At 33.6% G+C, this 16,532-nt stretch overlaps 1 protein-coding gene across 4 annotated transcripts in view; it reads left to right on the top strand.

Moving 5' to 3' along the window:
• Chic1 (cysteine rich hydrophobic domain 1) overlaps positions 1–16,532 on the top strand; it is a 117,235-nt gene that overhangs the window by 26,870 nt on the left and 73,833 nt on the right. For all 4 annotated transcript variants that reach the window (XM_047535511.1, XM_047535514.1, XM_047535513.1 and 1 more), the window contains exons 4-6: positions 13,791–13,847; positions 14,107–14,166; positions 15,521–15,686. In XM_047535511.1, the coding sequence (XP_047391467.1) occupies positions 13,791–13,847; positions 14,107–14,166; positions 15,521–15,571 (168 nt within the window). In that variant the 3' untranslated portion in view covers positions 15,572–15,686. The remainder of the gene's footprint in view (positions 1–13,790; positions 13,848–14,106; positions 14,167–15,520; positions 15,687–16,532) is intronic.

Below are 16,532 nucleotides of genomic sequence, written 5' to 3' on the forward strand. Positions count from 1 at the left end.
CCACCTTTTTGTCTCTAATTTTATTAATTTGGGTCTTCTTTCTCTTCTTTTGATTAGTTCAGCTAAGGATTTATCAATCTTGTTTAACTTTTTAAAAAACCAACCCTTCGATTCATTCATCCTTTCTATTGTTTTTTAAATTTTTTAATAATTTAATTTAATTTTATTTTATTATTATTATTTTTGTGGAGGAGGTACCGGGGATTGAACTCAGGGACACTTAACCACTAAACCACATCCCCAGCCCTGTTTTGTACTTAATTCAGAGACAGGGTCTCACTGAATTGCTTAGTGCTTCACTTTTGCTGAGGCTGGCTTTGAACTCGAGATCCTCCTGCTTCAGCGTCTGGAGCTGCTGGGATTACAGGCCTGTGCCACCACCATGCCTGGCCAGCTCTTATTCTTTTTTTTGTGTGTGTGGTACTGGGGATTGAACTCAGGGCCTTGTGCTTGCAAGGCCAGCTACCAGCTGAGCTATCTCCCCAGCCCTCTTATTCTTAATAGTATCTTTTATAGAGCAGAAAATTTTCATTTTATTTACTTCTAATTTATCTGTTCTATTCTTTTATGCATCATATTTTTGTTATTGTGTCTAAGAATTTATTGGCAAACTAAGGTCACCTAGATTTTGTTTTATATTCTAGTAAGTTTTATAATTTTGTACTTCATATTTAGATCTGTGACCCATATTGAATAATTTTCTCTAAAAGATATAAGATCTGTGAGTAGATTAATTTTTTTGGATTTTAGTGTCTAGTTGTACCAGTACCATTAGTTGAAAAGACAATCCTTTGTCCATTGAATTGCCTTTGATCACTTGTCAGAAATCAGATGGCCCTATTTCTGGCCTCTGCTTTGTCCCATTGATCAATTAATCAATTCTTTTGCCAATAGCACACTGTCTCAATTAGCACTACAGGCCTGTGCCACCACACCTGACTCTATTTTTTTTTAATTCTCTTATTTCATTAATTTCAGCTCTGATTTCCCCCCACTGGAATTTTATTTTATTTATTTATTTTTCTTTTTTCTTTTTTTCTATTTATCTTTTAAATTTTTACAGACTGCATTTTGATTCATTGTACATAAATGGGGTACATCATTTTGTTTGTATGGTTGTACATGTAGATTCATACCATTCGTGTAATAGGGTAATGATGTCTGTCTGATCTTTGTTATTTATTCCCTTCTAGTTTTTGGATCAGTTAGCTCTTGTGTTTCTAAGACCTTATGATGCATCATTAAGTTGTTTATTTGGGATCCTTTTTATTTTTTTTTGTAGGCACTCATAGCTATAAACTTTCCTCTTAGGACTGTTTTCACTATGTCCCAGAGATTCTGATATGTTATATTTCTACTCTTTTGATTCTAAGAATTTATATTTATAGTCATTCCATATTTCCTTCTGCCATCCCAACCCTAACCACTAATCTCCTTTCTCTATTATATTTCCTTTTTTGAACATTTCATATATTGCATCCATACCGTATATTGATCTTTCATGGCTAGCTTTTTAAACTGAGCATAGTGGAAAAATATACATAAAGTAATATCTGCCAGTATAACCACTTCATTTTTTTTGTACTGGGAGCACTTAACTGCTGAACCACATCCCCAGCCCTTTTTTATATTTTTTTTAGAGATAGGGTCTCATGATGTTACTTAGGGACTCACCAAGTTGCTGAGGCTGACTTTAAATTTGTAATCCTCCTGTCTCGGCCTCCTGAGCCACTGAGATTACAGGTGTGCAGAACTTTTCATCATCCCCAAGGAGAATTCCATACCTGTTAAGCAGTCACTCCTCATTTCTCTTTCCCACAGGAAGTAAAAAAAAAATGTTCCCTCCTCTTATCTTTCAGAAGACTTTAAGAAGGATTGGTATTAATTCTTATTTAAATATCTGGGAGAATTCACTTGTAAAGTCAATCTGATTCTAGAATTTTTTTCTTGGTAGGTTTTTAATTATTTATTCAATCTCTTTATGTGTTATAGACTTTCTGTTTCTACTCAAGATTCGTATCTACTCAGATTTTCTGTTTCTACTCAAGTCAATGCTAGGAATTTGTCTTTTTTATCTGTGTTGTCCAGTTTACTGACATACAATTATTCTTCTTATTCTCTTATTTTTTTCTGTAAGAGTGTTAGTAATGTTCCCAGTTTGATTTCTGATTTTAGTTATTTGAGTCTTCTTTTTTTGTTTTTACTTTTTATCCGTAGTTCATGTAGCTGAAAGTTTATCAAATCTGTCAGTCTTTTTAAAGAACCAACATTTGCTTTTGTTCATTTTTCTAATGTTTTTCTATTTTTTTAAATCTCTACTCTTACTTTTTTCTTTCTTCTTTTGTCTTTGGACTTAATTTGCTTTCCTTTTTCTGGTTCCTAAAGGAATAAAATTAGGTTATTTTGAGATTTATTTTTCCTGTTAATGTAGGTATGTTTTCTTCTAAACACTGCTTTAGTTATATCCCATAAGCTTTGGGATATTGAGTTTTTGTTTTCATTCATTAAAGAATGTTCTGATTTCCCATGTGAGTTCTTCTTTTTCTGTTAGTTGTTTTAGAATATGGTGTTTAATTTCCACATTTGTGAATTTTCCAGTTTTTTTCTCTTATGGTTTCTAGTTTCATTCCCTTGTTATTAGAGAAGATACTTTATAATTCTAATATTTCTAATATATTAAGACTTGTTTGTGGGCTGTGGTTATGGCTTGGTGGTAGAGCACTTGCCTTGCATGTGTGAGGCACTGGGTTTGATTCTCAGCATCACATGAAAATAAATAAATAAAATAAAGGTATTGTGTCCATCTACAACTAAAAATAGCACAAGGCCCCGGGTTCAATCCCTAGCACCACTGGGGGGAAAAAAAAGATTTGTTTTATGACACAGCACATGGCCCATCCTGAATAATGTTCTTGGTACACTTGAGATTGACTTGTATTATATTGTTGTGGGTAGAGTGTTCTGTATGTCTGTTACATCTAATTAGTTGATAACATTGTTCAATTCTGAATTTATTCATTGATCTTCTGCAGTAGTTTTATCCATTATTAAAACTGGGATATTGAAGTCTATTATCCTAGAACTATTTTTCTCTTGTTGTATAGATTTTTGTTTACATATTTTATAATTCTGTTGTTGATTGCATGTATGTTTATAATTGTTGTTTCTTCTTAATGGATTTACCCTTTTATCAACATATACTGTTATGGACATCATCTCTGTTCTCCCCCACAAAAATTCATTACATTGAAACTCTAGCCCAATGTGATAGTGTTGGAAATGGGGACTTTAGGAGGTAATTATAACCTTACAAACTCATGAGGGTAGAGTCCTTAAGATTAGTGCCATTATAAGAAGAAACCAGAGAGCTCTCTTCACCTCTTACCCTTCCTTCCTCTTCTCCTGCCTCTTCCTCCCTCCCTGTTCATCTCTTAATCTCCATCTTGCCTTGCCATGTGAGAATACAATAAGAAGACAGCTGTCTGCAAGCCAGGAAAGAGACACCTCACCAGAATCTGACCATGTTGGCACCTAGATCTCAGATTTCCCACTCTCCAGAACTGTGAGAAATTAAAGTCTGCTTTTTAAGCCATTCTATATATGATATTTTATTATAGCAGCTTGAACAAACTAAGACATAAGTAGACTGTCACTTATTTCTTTTGTACTTTTTTTTTTACTTTATTATGTTTGATATTAGTATAGCCACCAGAGCTCTTTGTTACTATTTGCAGGGAATGTCTGTTTTTTATCCTTTCACTTTCAGCCTATTTATGTCTCTAAATGTAAATGGAATCTCATATAGACAACATATAGATAGACCATGTTCTCAATCCATTCTGTAGATCTCTACCTTTTAATGGAGAGCTTAATTTACTTAGATTAAGGTGATTAGTATTAATGTATTAGTTTGCCAATGCTTTCAAAACAAGGTAACACAAAATAGTGACTTAAATAACATAAATGTGTTTTTTCAGAATTCTCGAGGCTAGAAGTCTAAAATCAAGATGTCTCCTGAAGGGTTTTTTCCTAAGTCCTTTGGCTTATAGATGTCCATCTTCTCCCTGTATCTTCACAAGATCTTCCCTTTATACATGCCTGAGTCATAATCTCTTCTTATAAGAATACCAGTTATTGGGTTAGAGCATATCCAGAAGACCTCATTTTAACTTAAATACTTCCTTGAATACCCTTGTACAAATATAACTGCATCCTGAAGTACTAGAGATTTCATTTCAAAGTATGAATTTTGAGAGAATTTAATTCAGCCCATAACACATAAGGAAAGACTTGCTTCCTTTGTTTTGCTGTTTGTTTTCCATATGTCATATCTTTATTGTTGCTTAATTCCTCCCTTACCACCTTATTTTATGTTTAACTGATTTTTGTACTGTGCCCTGTCCCGTCTCCTTCCTTTTCTGTGTATTTTTCATTTTTTCCTAGTTGTTACAAAAAAACATCTTAACCTTTTAACACTGTAGTTTGGATTAATACCATTTTAACTTTAGCAGTATACGAACTGTTCCTGCTTGTCTCCACGCCCTCCATTTTATGCTGTTATTGAGACAAATTACATCTTATGTATCATGTGCCCTCTAATATAGATACATAGTTTTCATTTTTTGCTTTTTCTTTTCAGTCATGGAGAAAGGAAAGAGAAGTTGCAAACCAAAAATACAAAAACATTGTCTTCTCAATATATTTATTGCTTTTACTAGTGTTATTTATTTCATCACATAAATCAAGATATTGCCTAGTGTTCTTTTATTCAAGACTCCCTTTAGAATTTCTTACAGGCAGTTCTAATGGCCATAAAACTCCCTCAGTCCCTGTTTGTCTGGAAATTTCTTAATTTCTCCCTTTGTTCAAAGGATAATTTTGCTAGATTCAGTTTTTTTTTGGTTGACAGTTTTTCTTTCAACACTTTACAATGTGTTATCCAATTGCCCCTGACCTTTGTATGTTCTGATATGAAATTGGCTGTTAATATTGTTAAGAATCCCTTGTAACAAATTGCTTCTCCCTTTCTGTTTTCAAGATTTCTGTTTTTGTTTTTTTACTTTTGACAGTTTGACTACACTTTTCCTTCGTATGGCTCACTTTGAACTTATCCTACTTGAAACTTATTTAGCTGCTTTGAGTTTTCTTTTTTCTTCTGTACAGATTCAAATAAGTGTCCAGTGTCACTGGGTTTCAGCCCATAGAACTTCTTTTAGTATTTCTCATCATGTGGCCACAGGCCACAGATGCTCTGTTTTTATCTAGGAATATCTTTCTTTTGTCTTCACTTTTTATATGTAATTTTTCACTTTTTATATGTAATTATTTTTCTGGTGCTGGGGATTGAACCCAGGGCCTTGTGCTTGCGGGGCCAGCACTCTACCAACTGAGCTATCTCCCCAGCCCTATAAGTAATTTTTAATTGATTACTTGAACAACTTTGGGTTTAGAGAAAAAAATGAGCAAAAAGTACAGAGTTCCTATAAACCCCCATCATTCAATGCCAAATTTTTCTATTAGCATCTTGAACTAGTGCAGTATAGTTGTTACAAGTGATAAGCCAATGTTGGTAACATTATAATTGACAAGCTCATGGTTTACATCAGGATTCACTCTGTGTTGTACAATCGATGGATTTCAACAAATGTTTAACAACATGTTCTCCTCATCATAGTATCATATAAATCAGTAATTTCACTACTCTAGAAAATCCACTGAACTATACCTATTCATCTCTTCTATTTCCAAATCTTGAGAGACACCTCTTAAATAAAAGTGAGTTGCTTAGCACCTCACTTTTGCTGAGGCTGACTTTGAACTCACAATCCTCCTACCTCAGCTTCCTGAGCTGCTGGGATTACAGGCATGTGCCACCATGCTTGGCCAGCTCTTATTCTCAATAGTATCTTTTATAGAGCAGAACATTTTCATTTTGTTTACTTCTACTTTATCTGTTTTTTTCTTTTATGGCTCATATTTTTGTTACTGTGAATTTATTGGTGGCTGGGGATATAGCTCAGTTGGTAGAGTGCTTGCCTAGTATGAAAAAGGCCCTGCGTTCAATCCCTAGCACCACCGAAAAAAAAAAGAAAAGTTATGGAACTGGGCTGTAGCTCAGTGGTAGAGCACTTGCCTCATAGGTGTGAGGCACTGAGTTCGATCCTCAGCACCACATAAAAAATAAGAATTTATTGGCAAACTTAGGTCACCTAGATTTTGTTTTATCTTATTTGTAGAAGTTTTATAGTTTTATATTTATATTTAGATCTGTCACCCATATTGAATAATATTCTCTAAAGATATAAGATTTGTGAATAAATGAATTTTTTTGCATTTTAGTGTCCAGTTGTACCAGTACCATTAGTTGAAAAGACAATCCTTTGTCCATTGAATTGCCTTTGATCACTTGTCAAAAATCAGATAGTCCTATTTATGGCCTCTCTGCTTTGTGCCATTGATCAATCAATCAATTCTTTTGCCAATAGCACACTGTCTCAATTAGTATACACTTATAGTAGGTCTTGAAGTCAGATACATCCCCACCTGTTGACTTTGTTCTCCTTAAATATTGTGTTAACTATTCTGAATCTTTTGTCTTTGTATATAAATTCTAGAATCAATTTACTAATATTCATATAAGAACTTACTGGGATTTTGATTGGGATTTTGTTGAATTTATAGATTAGGTTGGGAAGATCAGAAGTTTGCAGTTTTCTTCCTACACATCTTATGCATATTTTTGTTAGATTTATGCCTTAATATTCCCATTTGGGACTGTCCTAAGATAAATGGGCATTATTATTTTAATTTCAAATTCCATTTCAGTTGATGGTGGACTGGGAGGTACTGATATGGAATGAATGTATTCTGCATGTGAGTCCTTTAGTACTCATAGCATATTAATTTTTAGTTTTTCAAATTCTCAGTTTGATCATTACAACATTTCTGTCACTTATGAGTCTAGTTCTAATGCTTACTAGGCCACTTAAAATGGGTTTTTGTTTTTTACTCTGACTTCAAATTTTTTTTTAATTTTTACAGACTGCATTTTGATTCATCGTACACAAAAGGGGTACAACTTTTCATTTCTATGGTTATACACAATGTAGATTCACACCATTCATGTAATCATACATATACATAGGGTAATACTGTCCATTTCATTCTACCATCTTCCCTTCTGACTTTAAATAGTACAATTTTTTTTTTATGCTGGGGATCGAACCCAGGGCCCTGCAAGCACTTTACCAACTGAGCTATATCCCCAGCCCCTAAATAGTACAATTTAAAGAAACCGAAGTAAATAGGCCTTTAAAGTGATATTTTATGTTTATCTGATGAGAAGTTAGTCTGTGTTTACTATTTGCTGTGTCCATAAATGTTGGAGTTTAAAAACTTTTCTCCAGTGTTCTTGTTTTTGTCCAGTCGTTTTCTTAGTATTTCGCTAGAGACTTAATAGATATCAACACTAAGATGCACCATTCTTTCCATTTTATTTCTCATTATGATACAGGGGCCCTGCTGATGTAGTGATAAGGTATGGAGGAAGGGGAAGTATTATATAGTCCTATCATTGGACCTGATTTTAAGTGGACCCATGCCCCTGCACCATGATCTCTATAAGTGCATCTCTATTTTGTTTTGTCTTAAGACAGGAAAGCTAGAGGATGCTGGAGTTCTGTATTTCCCTTCTTGAAGATTTTTAGGCTCTGACAAAACCACAGTTGTTTAGGCACTAGTACAATAGTTTGTCTCGATGGCAGCCCGTTTTCAAAAGAACAAAATTCCCTCAGTTTATTTTTAAATAGCTATGTTTCTCCTTCCTCTACCAGAATCATGAAGGGACTTTTCTGTGATCACTGTGAGAACTTAATAGGGTGTGTAAAACTCACCAAAGTGTGGTAAGCTGCTCCTAAAACTGGGATCCCCTGAAGTTTTAAACTTTCAACCTTTTCCCCACTGAACTTGCAGCAATTTGTCAATTAAAATTTAGGTTTTGTTACCCCAGTCCTGGTTCAAATGGAGTTTATTCTCTTCTAGTTCTGCTTTATTAATTTGTGCTTCTCTATGTCTCCCTGTTTGTTTCTTCAATATTTGGTGCACTCATGTACACTATGATCTCACTTCTTGGAGAGATCTTAAAGGAGTTGTTGATATTTAGTTTATTCCATTTTTTCTTGTGTGGCCAGAATAGATTACTTCTAAACTCCTTACATGCCTAAATGAACCTTCATTTTTTAAAGTTATTTTTGCCACATATGGGATTCATGGTTGACATTTATTTTTATTTCTGTTTATCAATTGTGATTGCTTATACTCCATTGTTCTAATGAGGAGTAAGCTGTTAATCTTATCGCAGTTCCCTTGTAAATGGCAAGTCATGTTCATCTTGCTGCTTTCAGCATTTTCTGTCTTTCTGTAGCTTTCAACATTTTTGTTAGGACATGTCTCTAATGGATCACATCATATTTATCCTACTTGGAATTCCATGAGCTTCTTGGACGTGTGTATAAATATTTTTCATAAAACTAGAGAAGATATCAGTCATTATTTTGTTGATTATTTCTTCCGTTTTATTCTTGTTCTCTTTTCTTCCCATTATATGTATGTTGGTAAACTCAGTGATGTCTAACATTTCTTCCAGGCTCTGGTCATTTTCCTTTATTCTTTTTTCTCTTTGTTCTTAAGAACACACATTTGCTTCTAATCTGCCTTTTTTTCCCTAGTGCTGGGGGTCAAACCTAGGCCCTTCACATGCTAGATACGTGCTATACATACTCTGAGCTATATCCCCAGCTCTTTTATTTTTTTTTTATATAGAGTCTCACTGAGTTATCCAGACAGGCCTCAAACTTGTAATCCTCTAGCCTCAGCCTCCTGAGTAGCTGGAATTATAGGCATACACCACCACACCCAGCTATTTAATCTATCTTCAAGTCCGTGATTTTTTCATCTACTTCCTCAACTCTACTTGTGTGCCCTTATACTGAATTATTAGTTTCAGTTATTGTACTCCTTAACTCCAGAATTCCATTTGGTTCTTTTAAATAACACTTATCTCTTTGTTGATATTTCCAGCTTAATCAGACATTGACATCATAATTTCCTATAATTATTTTTTTTCTGGTCTTAGCATGTCATATTCATTTATTTGAGAAACTAAATTCCTTTTTCTGGAACCTATGTCCTCTTGCCTGTGGATGTTTAAAGTATTTCAAATTCATATTTGCTTCTTTTTCAGGCTCCTAAACCTCCATTACAAGTTATATTCAATCAACTTTAAATTATTTAGAGCTCAGTGCTTTCATCTGAGAGTGGGATCATCTTTCTATCATCTAGAAATTCCTCTCTTGGGGCTGGGGAGATAGCTCAGTCAGTAGAGTGCTTGCCTTGTAAGCACAAGGCCCTGGGTTTGATCCCCAGCACCCCCCCCAAAAAAAAGAAAGAAAAGAAAAAAGAAAAGAAATTCCTCTCTTTTGTCAGTTAATGAAATCCTTTCTTGGTTTCCAGTGTGGTCACTGAAATTTTTCTGAATGATTATTATTGTGCTAAAATATACATATAATTTATCATTTTAATAATTTAAGTATACAATTAGGTGGTCTTAATTACATTCAAAGTGTTTTATGCCTGTTACTATTATCTATTTCCAAAGCTTTTTCATTACTCCAAACTCTATAGCCACTACGTAGTAAGTCCTCATTTCCCCTTCCTTCAGAACTTAGAACTTCTAACCTACTTTCTATTTCTACATATTTGCCTATTCTACTTCATATACATGAAATAATGACGTGTTTTTCCTTTTGTTCCTGAACTTATGGTTTATTCTTATTGTATCATGTTTCAGAATTTCATTCCTTTCTATGACTGAGTAGCAATCCATTTTATTTATGTACCACATATTGTTTATCCATTCATCTACTGATGGGTGCTTAGGTTGTTTCTACCTTTTGGCTACTGTGTATTGTAATTTTCCAGTGAACATTGCTATGATTATCTGTTTGAGTCTCTGCTTTCAGTGTTTTTGGTGTGACCTAGGAGTGCAATTGTTGGATCATATGCAATTGTTTAGCTTTTTAAGGAACCACCAAAATGTTTTCCATAGAAGCTATACCATTTTACATCCCCACCAGGAGTCCATAAGAGTTCCAGTTTATCTAGATCTTCACCAACATTTGTTATTTTCCATTTTATTAATAATATCCTTGCATTAACCACTTCTTTAAGTATGTTATGAGTAGGAAATGGTGTCTTATCATGGTTTGATTTTCTTTCCCCCAATAACTACTGATGTTGAGCATGTTTTGGTTTGCTTATTGGCCATTTTTGTGTTGTGTGTGTTTATGTGTCTGTGTATCTGTGTGGTGCTGGAATGGCACCTAGGGCCTTGTGCATATATGGCAGGTTCTCTTATCACTGAGCTATACCCCCAACCCTTGCATATCTTTTTTGAAGACATGTCTATTCAGGTCTTTTGACCATTTTGTTACTAGGTTGTTTATTTGTTCTTGAGTTGTAGGTGTTTTTATGTACTCTGGCTATTAATTCCTTATCAGATTATGTGATTTGCAAATATTCTCTCCTCTTCTATGGTTTATCTTTTCATTCTATTGATACTACCATTTAATACACAAAAGTTGTTAATTTTGATGAAGTCCAATTAAACTGTTTTTTCTCTTCTGTGCGTTAGGCATCATATCCATGAAATCATTACAAAACCCAGTGTCGCGAAGATTATCTCCCATTTTCTTCTAAGAATTTTATAGTTTTAGCTCTTAGATTTAGTTCACTGTTGAATTTTGAGTTAATTTTGTAGATAGTGTAAAGTACAGTTCCAGCTTCATTTTTTTTTACCTGTGAATATCCAGTTTTCCATGTACATTTGTCGAGAATGTTGAATGGTTGACACTCTTGTTGAAAATCATTGTTCAAGAATTTATTTCTAGACTTTTTATTCTGCTGCATTGGGTCATATGTCTGTAATTTATACCAGGACCACACATTGTTTTTATTACTGTAGCTTTTATAGTGATTTGTTAAATCAGGAAGTGTGAGTTACTTAACTTTGCTCTTCATTTTCAAGATCGTTGAGCTAATAGGGGTGCCTTGAGATTCATATGAATTTTAGGATGGGATTTTCTACTTTTATAAAAAAAATCTTTGGGTTTCTGGTAGAGATTACACTGAATTTATTGACTGTTTTGGATCATATTGTCATTTTAACAATATAAAGTCTTCCAGTTGATAGACTCAGGATGTCTGCAGTTGTTTAAGTCTTTATAATTTTTTCTGCAATGTTTTGTGGTTTTCTGCTTGTGTTTTGTCTCCTTGGTTGAATTTAATTCTAAGTGTTTTTTTTTTTTTTTGCTGCTATTGTAAATATAACTATTTTCTTAATTTCCATCAGATTGTTTGTTGTTACTATATAGCAACACTTGATTTTTATGTAATGGATCTGTATCCTGCAACATTGTTACATGTGTTAGGTAGGTCTCACAGATTTTTTGTGAATTCTTTGGGGTTTAGTACTACAAAATAATGTCATCTGTGAACAGAGACCGTTTTACTTCTTTGCCTTCTGCTTTGTATTTTTTTTTTCTTTTTCTTGCCTAATTCTTCTGGCGAGAATTTCCAATACTATGCTGAACAGAAATAGTGAGCGCAAGCATGGTTATTTTGTTTCTGTCTTAGAGAAAAATCTTTCACTCTTTCACAATTTATTTTAATATTATCCATATATTTTTCATATATGTCCTTAACATGTTGAATAACATTTCTTCCATTTCTAATGCATTCAGTTCTTTTTATAAATATTTTTTAGTTTTTGACGGATCTTTATTTTATTTATTTTTATGTGGTGCTGAGGATTGAACCCAATGACTTACATATACTAGGCAGGCACTCTACCACTGAGCTACAGCCCCAGCCCACATTCAGTTCTCTTGTCATGAAAGTATATTGATTTTCCTTTTTTAGGTGAACCACTTTTTGTAGATGTGATTGACATAAAGAACTGTGTACCTTAATCTCTTCAGGCTGCTATTAACAGAATACCATAAACTGACTAGCTTACAAACAAAAGAAATTTATTTCCTGTAGTTCAGCCCTGTACTCAAGTTACTAGCAGATCTGGTGTCCAGTGAGGGCCTACTTTCTCAGTTAAAACATAGAGCCTATTTTGTCCTCACATAGTGGAATGGGCTAACATTCTCTGGGATCTCACCTATAACTAATCATATGATCTAATCCCAAATGGCCCACCTCCTAACAACATCACCTAAATGGTTAAGATATCAATATATGAATTTAGGGGAGAGGAACATAAGTACTCAGTCTATCCCCCTGTACATATTTAGTATATCTCAATGAATTTGACAATAAATATATACCCTGGAAATCATCACCACCACCACCAAGGCCAATAAACATATCCAGCACCTCCCAAAGATTCCTCCCACCACCTTTATTATTTTTCTTTTCAGTAAGAATACTTAATATGAGATCTGCGTTCTTACCAATTTTAAGTGTACAATACAGTATTGTTAGCTTTTAGGCACTATGCCTAATAGATCTCCATCATGTATTTATCTTGCATAACTGAAACTTGGTTCCCTTTAACCATCTATCTCCATCAGCCTCCACCTCCCAAGTCGCTGGGATTATAGGCCTGTGCCACTATACCCAGCCCCCCAGCCCTTTTTTAATTTTTAATTTTGAGACAGGGTCTAAGTTGCTTAGGGCCTCACTAAGTTGCTGAGGCTGGCCTCAAATTTAAGATCCTCCTGCTTCAGCTTCTCGAGTTGCTGGGATTACAGGCATGCACCACTGTGCCCAGCCTTAGACAGAGTCTCACTAGATTGCCTAGGGTCTCACTAAGTTGCTGAGCCTGGCTTTCTTTGAACTTGCAATCCTCATGCTTCAGCCTCTCCAGCTGTTGGGATTACAGGCAAGTGCCCCTGCATCCAGCTTCAGGTTTTTATAATTAATGGATATTGAATTTTGTCCAGTGCTGCTTCTAAATCTATTAAGATAATCACATGGTTGTCTTTTGTTCATGTAATATGTTACATTAGTTTATTTTTTGTATTACTTGGATGGATTCCATTTACATATGATTCAATCTACTACTGTTGTTGAAAATTTTGTGTTTATATTAATGAAGGATATTCATCTCTTGTTTTCTTTATGCATTTGTGATGTCTTTGTCTAGTTTTAGTATCAGTAATATTATTCTCATAGGATAAGTTGGGAAGTTGTCCCCTCCATTTTCTGGAAGAATGTGTAAAGGCTTGGTGTTTGTTTTTAAAATGTTTGGTAAATTCATCATTGAAACCATCGGTCCTGGTTTTTTCTTTGTGGAAATATATTTAATTACTAATTCAATTTCTTTATCTGATATCCTGATTATGTCTGGATTCTGTCAAGTGTGATGACCCCAAGATATACTCCAGCTGGCATTGTTGCTGATTTAGCCAAGTATGAATGAGCCTACTGAATTTATTGTATTTGCAACATCCCTTTCATAATGTAACATAACATTTATTTAAATTTATTTTAATTATTTTAAAAGTGGGATAGTTTCCATTTGTTTGCCTTTTCTTTTACATAACTTTAACTTCTTTAACTTGGCAGTTCCTACCAGTTACATTGCATTTTTTTCTGATTTATAATAGAAAAACAAGAGAGGAAATAAATAGAAAATTACAAGTAAACAGGAAAATATAGATTCACAGAGTAAAACAAAGTTCTTAGAGTTCATCTTGTAACAAAATCTTGATCCTTTTCCATAGACCAGAAGATCAATTCAGAAGTTATTAGAGTGGGAAAATAACAGATTATATCACAAGGTAAGAAATGCTAAGCGAATGAGTGCCTCATTTATTTATTTTCATTATTAAATTGAATAAAAAGGACTAAATGCGGATTTTTCTGGCCATGAAAGGATTAGAGAACTAATACTCAACTATTTAATATATAGTTTTAGAAGGTATTTTAAGTGCTATGTTTCATATCATATTATTTGTAGTAACTTACTCAGATGTATAGACTGAAATTGTAATTAGTCTAAGTTGATATAAAAATTCTTAACAAACTGTACTTTCTTAGCTTGCTTTGCACTGGAAGTTGACTAAAAGGAAATGCGAAACTAGCAATATGATGGAGTATGTAAGTATGAAGTTGTTTTAATTACATTTTTTGGATTTATCCTAAATGTAACATTTTACTATGTTTATCATCTCTCAGCTATTCTTTTTCTCCTCAGCCTAAACTTTTGTCAGTTAGAATGTAAAGGTTTGCTAACATGTTCTTTAGCTGTGTAGCCAACCTAAAATATCTTGAAAGCTAACAATTATTTAGATGTCAGAAAAGTCTCAACTAGTGTGCTCAGATGAGAGCATTGTACAGTCTTAATCTTCTTTTAACAGTCACAAACCATAACATATAGTGGTAAGGACAGCTTCTGTTGGACAAAATATTTCTAAATGGAATCTTATCAAAACTTGCATAAAATAGAAACTAACTTCTGAATTCTGAAGTGATATTTCTGGCTTGCTTTTTCCTGGCTGACATTTAACTTTTAATGAAGAAACTATAGGTTTTAATACAGGTTCATTTTTTTTTTACTGAAAGCTATATAATCTTGGTCATGAAACATAAAATCACATATAGCTGATGTGAATCAATTCAACATTAACATTCAAAAGAATATTAAATTTATCCTAGCTCCAGTTTGCTGACATGTAATCTGTATTTAATAATAAACATTCCATTTGTATCTCAGAAACAAGGATTATTACGGTATCACTCCACTTTGAATAGTTTTGAGAAAAATGTGCAAATGACCACAAAACTAAAATCTATTTTTTTTTGTTGTTGTTGTTTTTTGCAGTGCTGGGGATTGAACCCAGGGCCTTGTGCTTGTGAGGCAAGCACTCTGCCAACTGAGCTCTCCCCTCAGCCCTAAAATCTATTATTGACAAAACCTTCAAAAGTATCTTTTTATTATTATATTTCTGAACCTTCCTGTGAATAAACTATTTTAGTCAGTCCATTTGGATGCTCATATTTTTCACAAACCACTTGCAGAAGATGATAATCCTCAACTAATATCAACTGCTTTGATTGAAAAATAAACATAATGTAATAATTTTTTCTAATCTGTATAACAGTTTTAATTCCTTCTACTTCACTTTTTAAAAAACAGGTGAAGGGAGGACTTGATAAAGTAATAGGGTTTGCGTCTCTAATCCTAAACAAATAGTTATTGTAAATCAGGTAATAACAACTGTTAGCTACAGCAAGTAGTTTAGTTTGCCAGTTTACTTCTTGAATCGCCAATCTAATCACAGCTTGTGGTAAGTTCTTTACATAAATGTTTCATGTATTTTCCTTACTTTATATAGTACAGGATCAAAAGATAGTCCTATGAAAATGACTATAAACTTTTCTGGGTTTTACATAAGTTATATTAAATTAAAATTATTTCGTCAACATATTCTTGTTTATTTTTATTTTGCAGGTAATACTAATAGAATTCTTACCAAAATATCCCATATTCCGACCTGACTGAGAAGTTTTATTCAGTCACTTCTGTGTTACCTGTCATTTCCTACCCTTAGTGCCTTGTAGATGATTATGGAATGAAGATGGTCTCCTTTGCTGTGTTCAAGTTATTCTTTATAATGGTAGAGTATTCTCCTCGCTCTTTTATTTGTGTTGGTTTAAGAAAATTTGCACATCTTCTTTTTGTTGTTAAATGAGGCTTGTGTTTTGCACTCCCAATTTTTAAATAAATACACACACACACACACACACACACACACACACACACACATAGTCGCCACTAAAAATAAAACATCAGTGCTGGTGTTTAAAAAACAAAAACAAAAACCTTGTTCGGAGCATGCTGCCTTATAATTTTCATACTCACTGTTTCTAAATATGCATCATTTTTCTAGGCTATTTAATGCTCTGTAATCCCTTACTGGACACACTTAAATAAGCTTTTGGTAGCTTTTAGAAGTGGTTTTACTCTGCTTTTAAAGGACTTGCAATTAATAGCACTGGTTTGTCCTGCACTTTGCTAAATTATCACTTATGTTAGTGGATAAAATATTTAAACTCCTAAAGACTTGTAAATATTGTCTCTTTGCATAATGTAAAATGTGTTATGCCATGGTTTACAAAATGTAATATTACTCTTACTGTATTGCCAACAATTTGCATAGATTTTAATATGAATGACGTTTGCAAGCATCCTTTTGAATGTAGAGACGTTAACATGCTGTTTTATGACGAAGTCATAATAAGCATGTTAAAATTTCAGGTGTAGGGCAGGGTTGCCCTTTGTAACAAGTGGATTAAAACTGAAGTCATTATCTCAGATATTGTGCATTGCATCTGAAACCAAGAACCTTATTTTTTCCATTTAATTCAGTATTTCCCATTTTGAACTCCACTCTTATCCCCCAAAGAACTTATTTGACATCTGGCAATTTCACAGCCTCACTATCCTTCATTTCTTTCCCTTT

The sequence above is a fragment of the Sciurus carolinensis genome, chromosome X (assembly GCF_902686445.1).
Source record: "Sciurus carolinensis chromosome X, mSciCar1.2, whole genome shotgun sequence".
NCBI classification, from domain to species: Eukaryota; Metazoa; Chordata; class Mammalia; order Rodentia; family Sciuridae; genus Sciurus; species Sciurus carolinensis.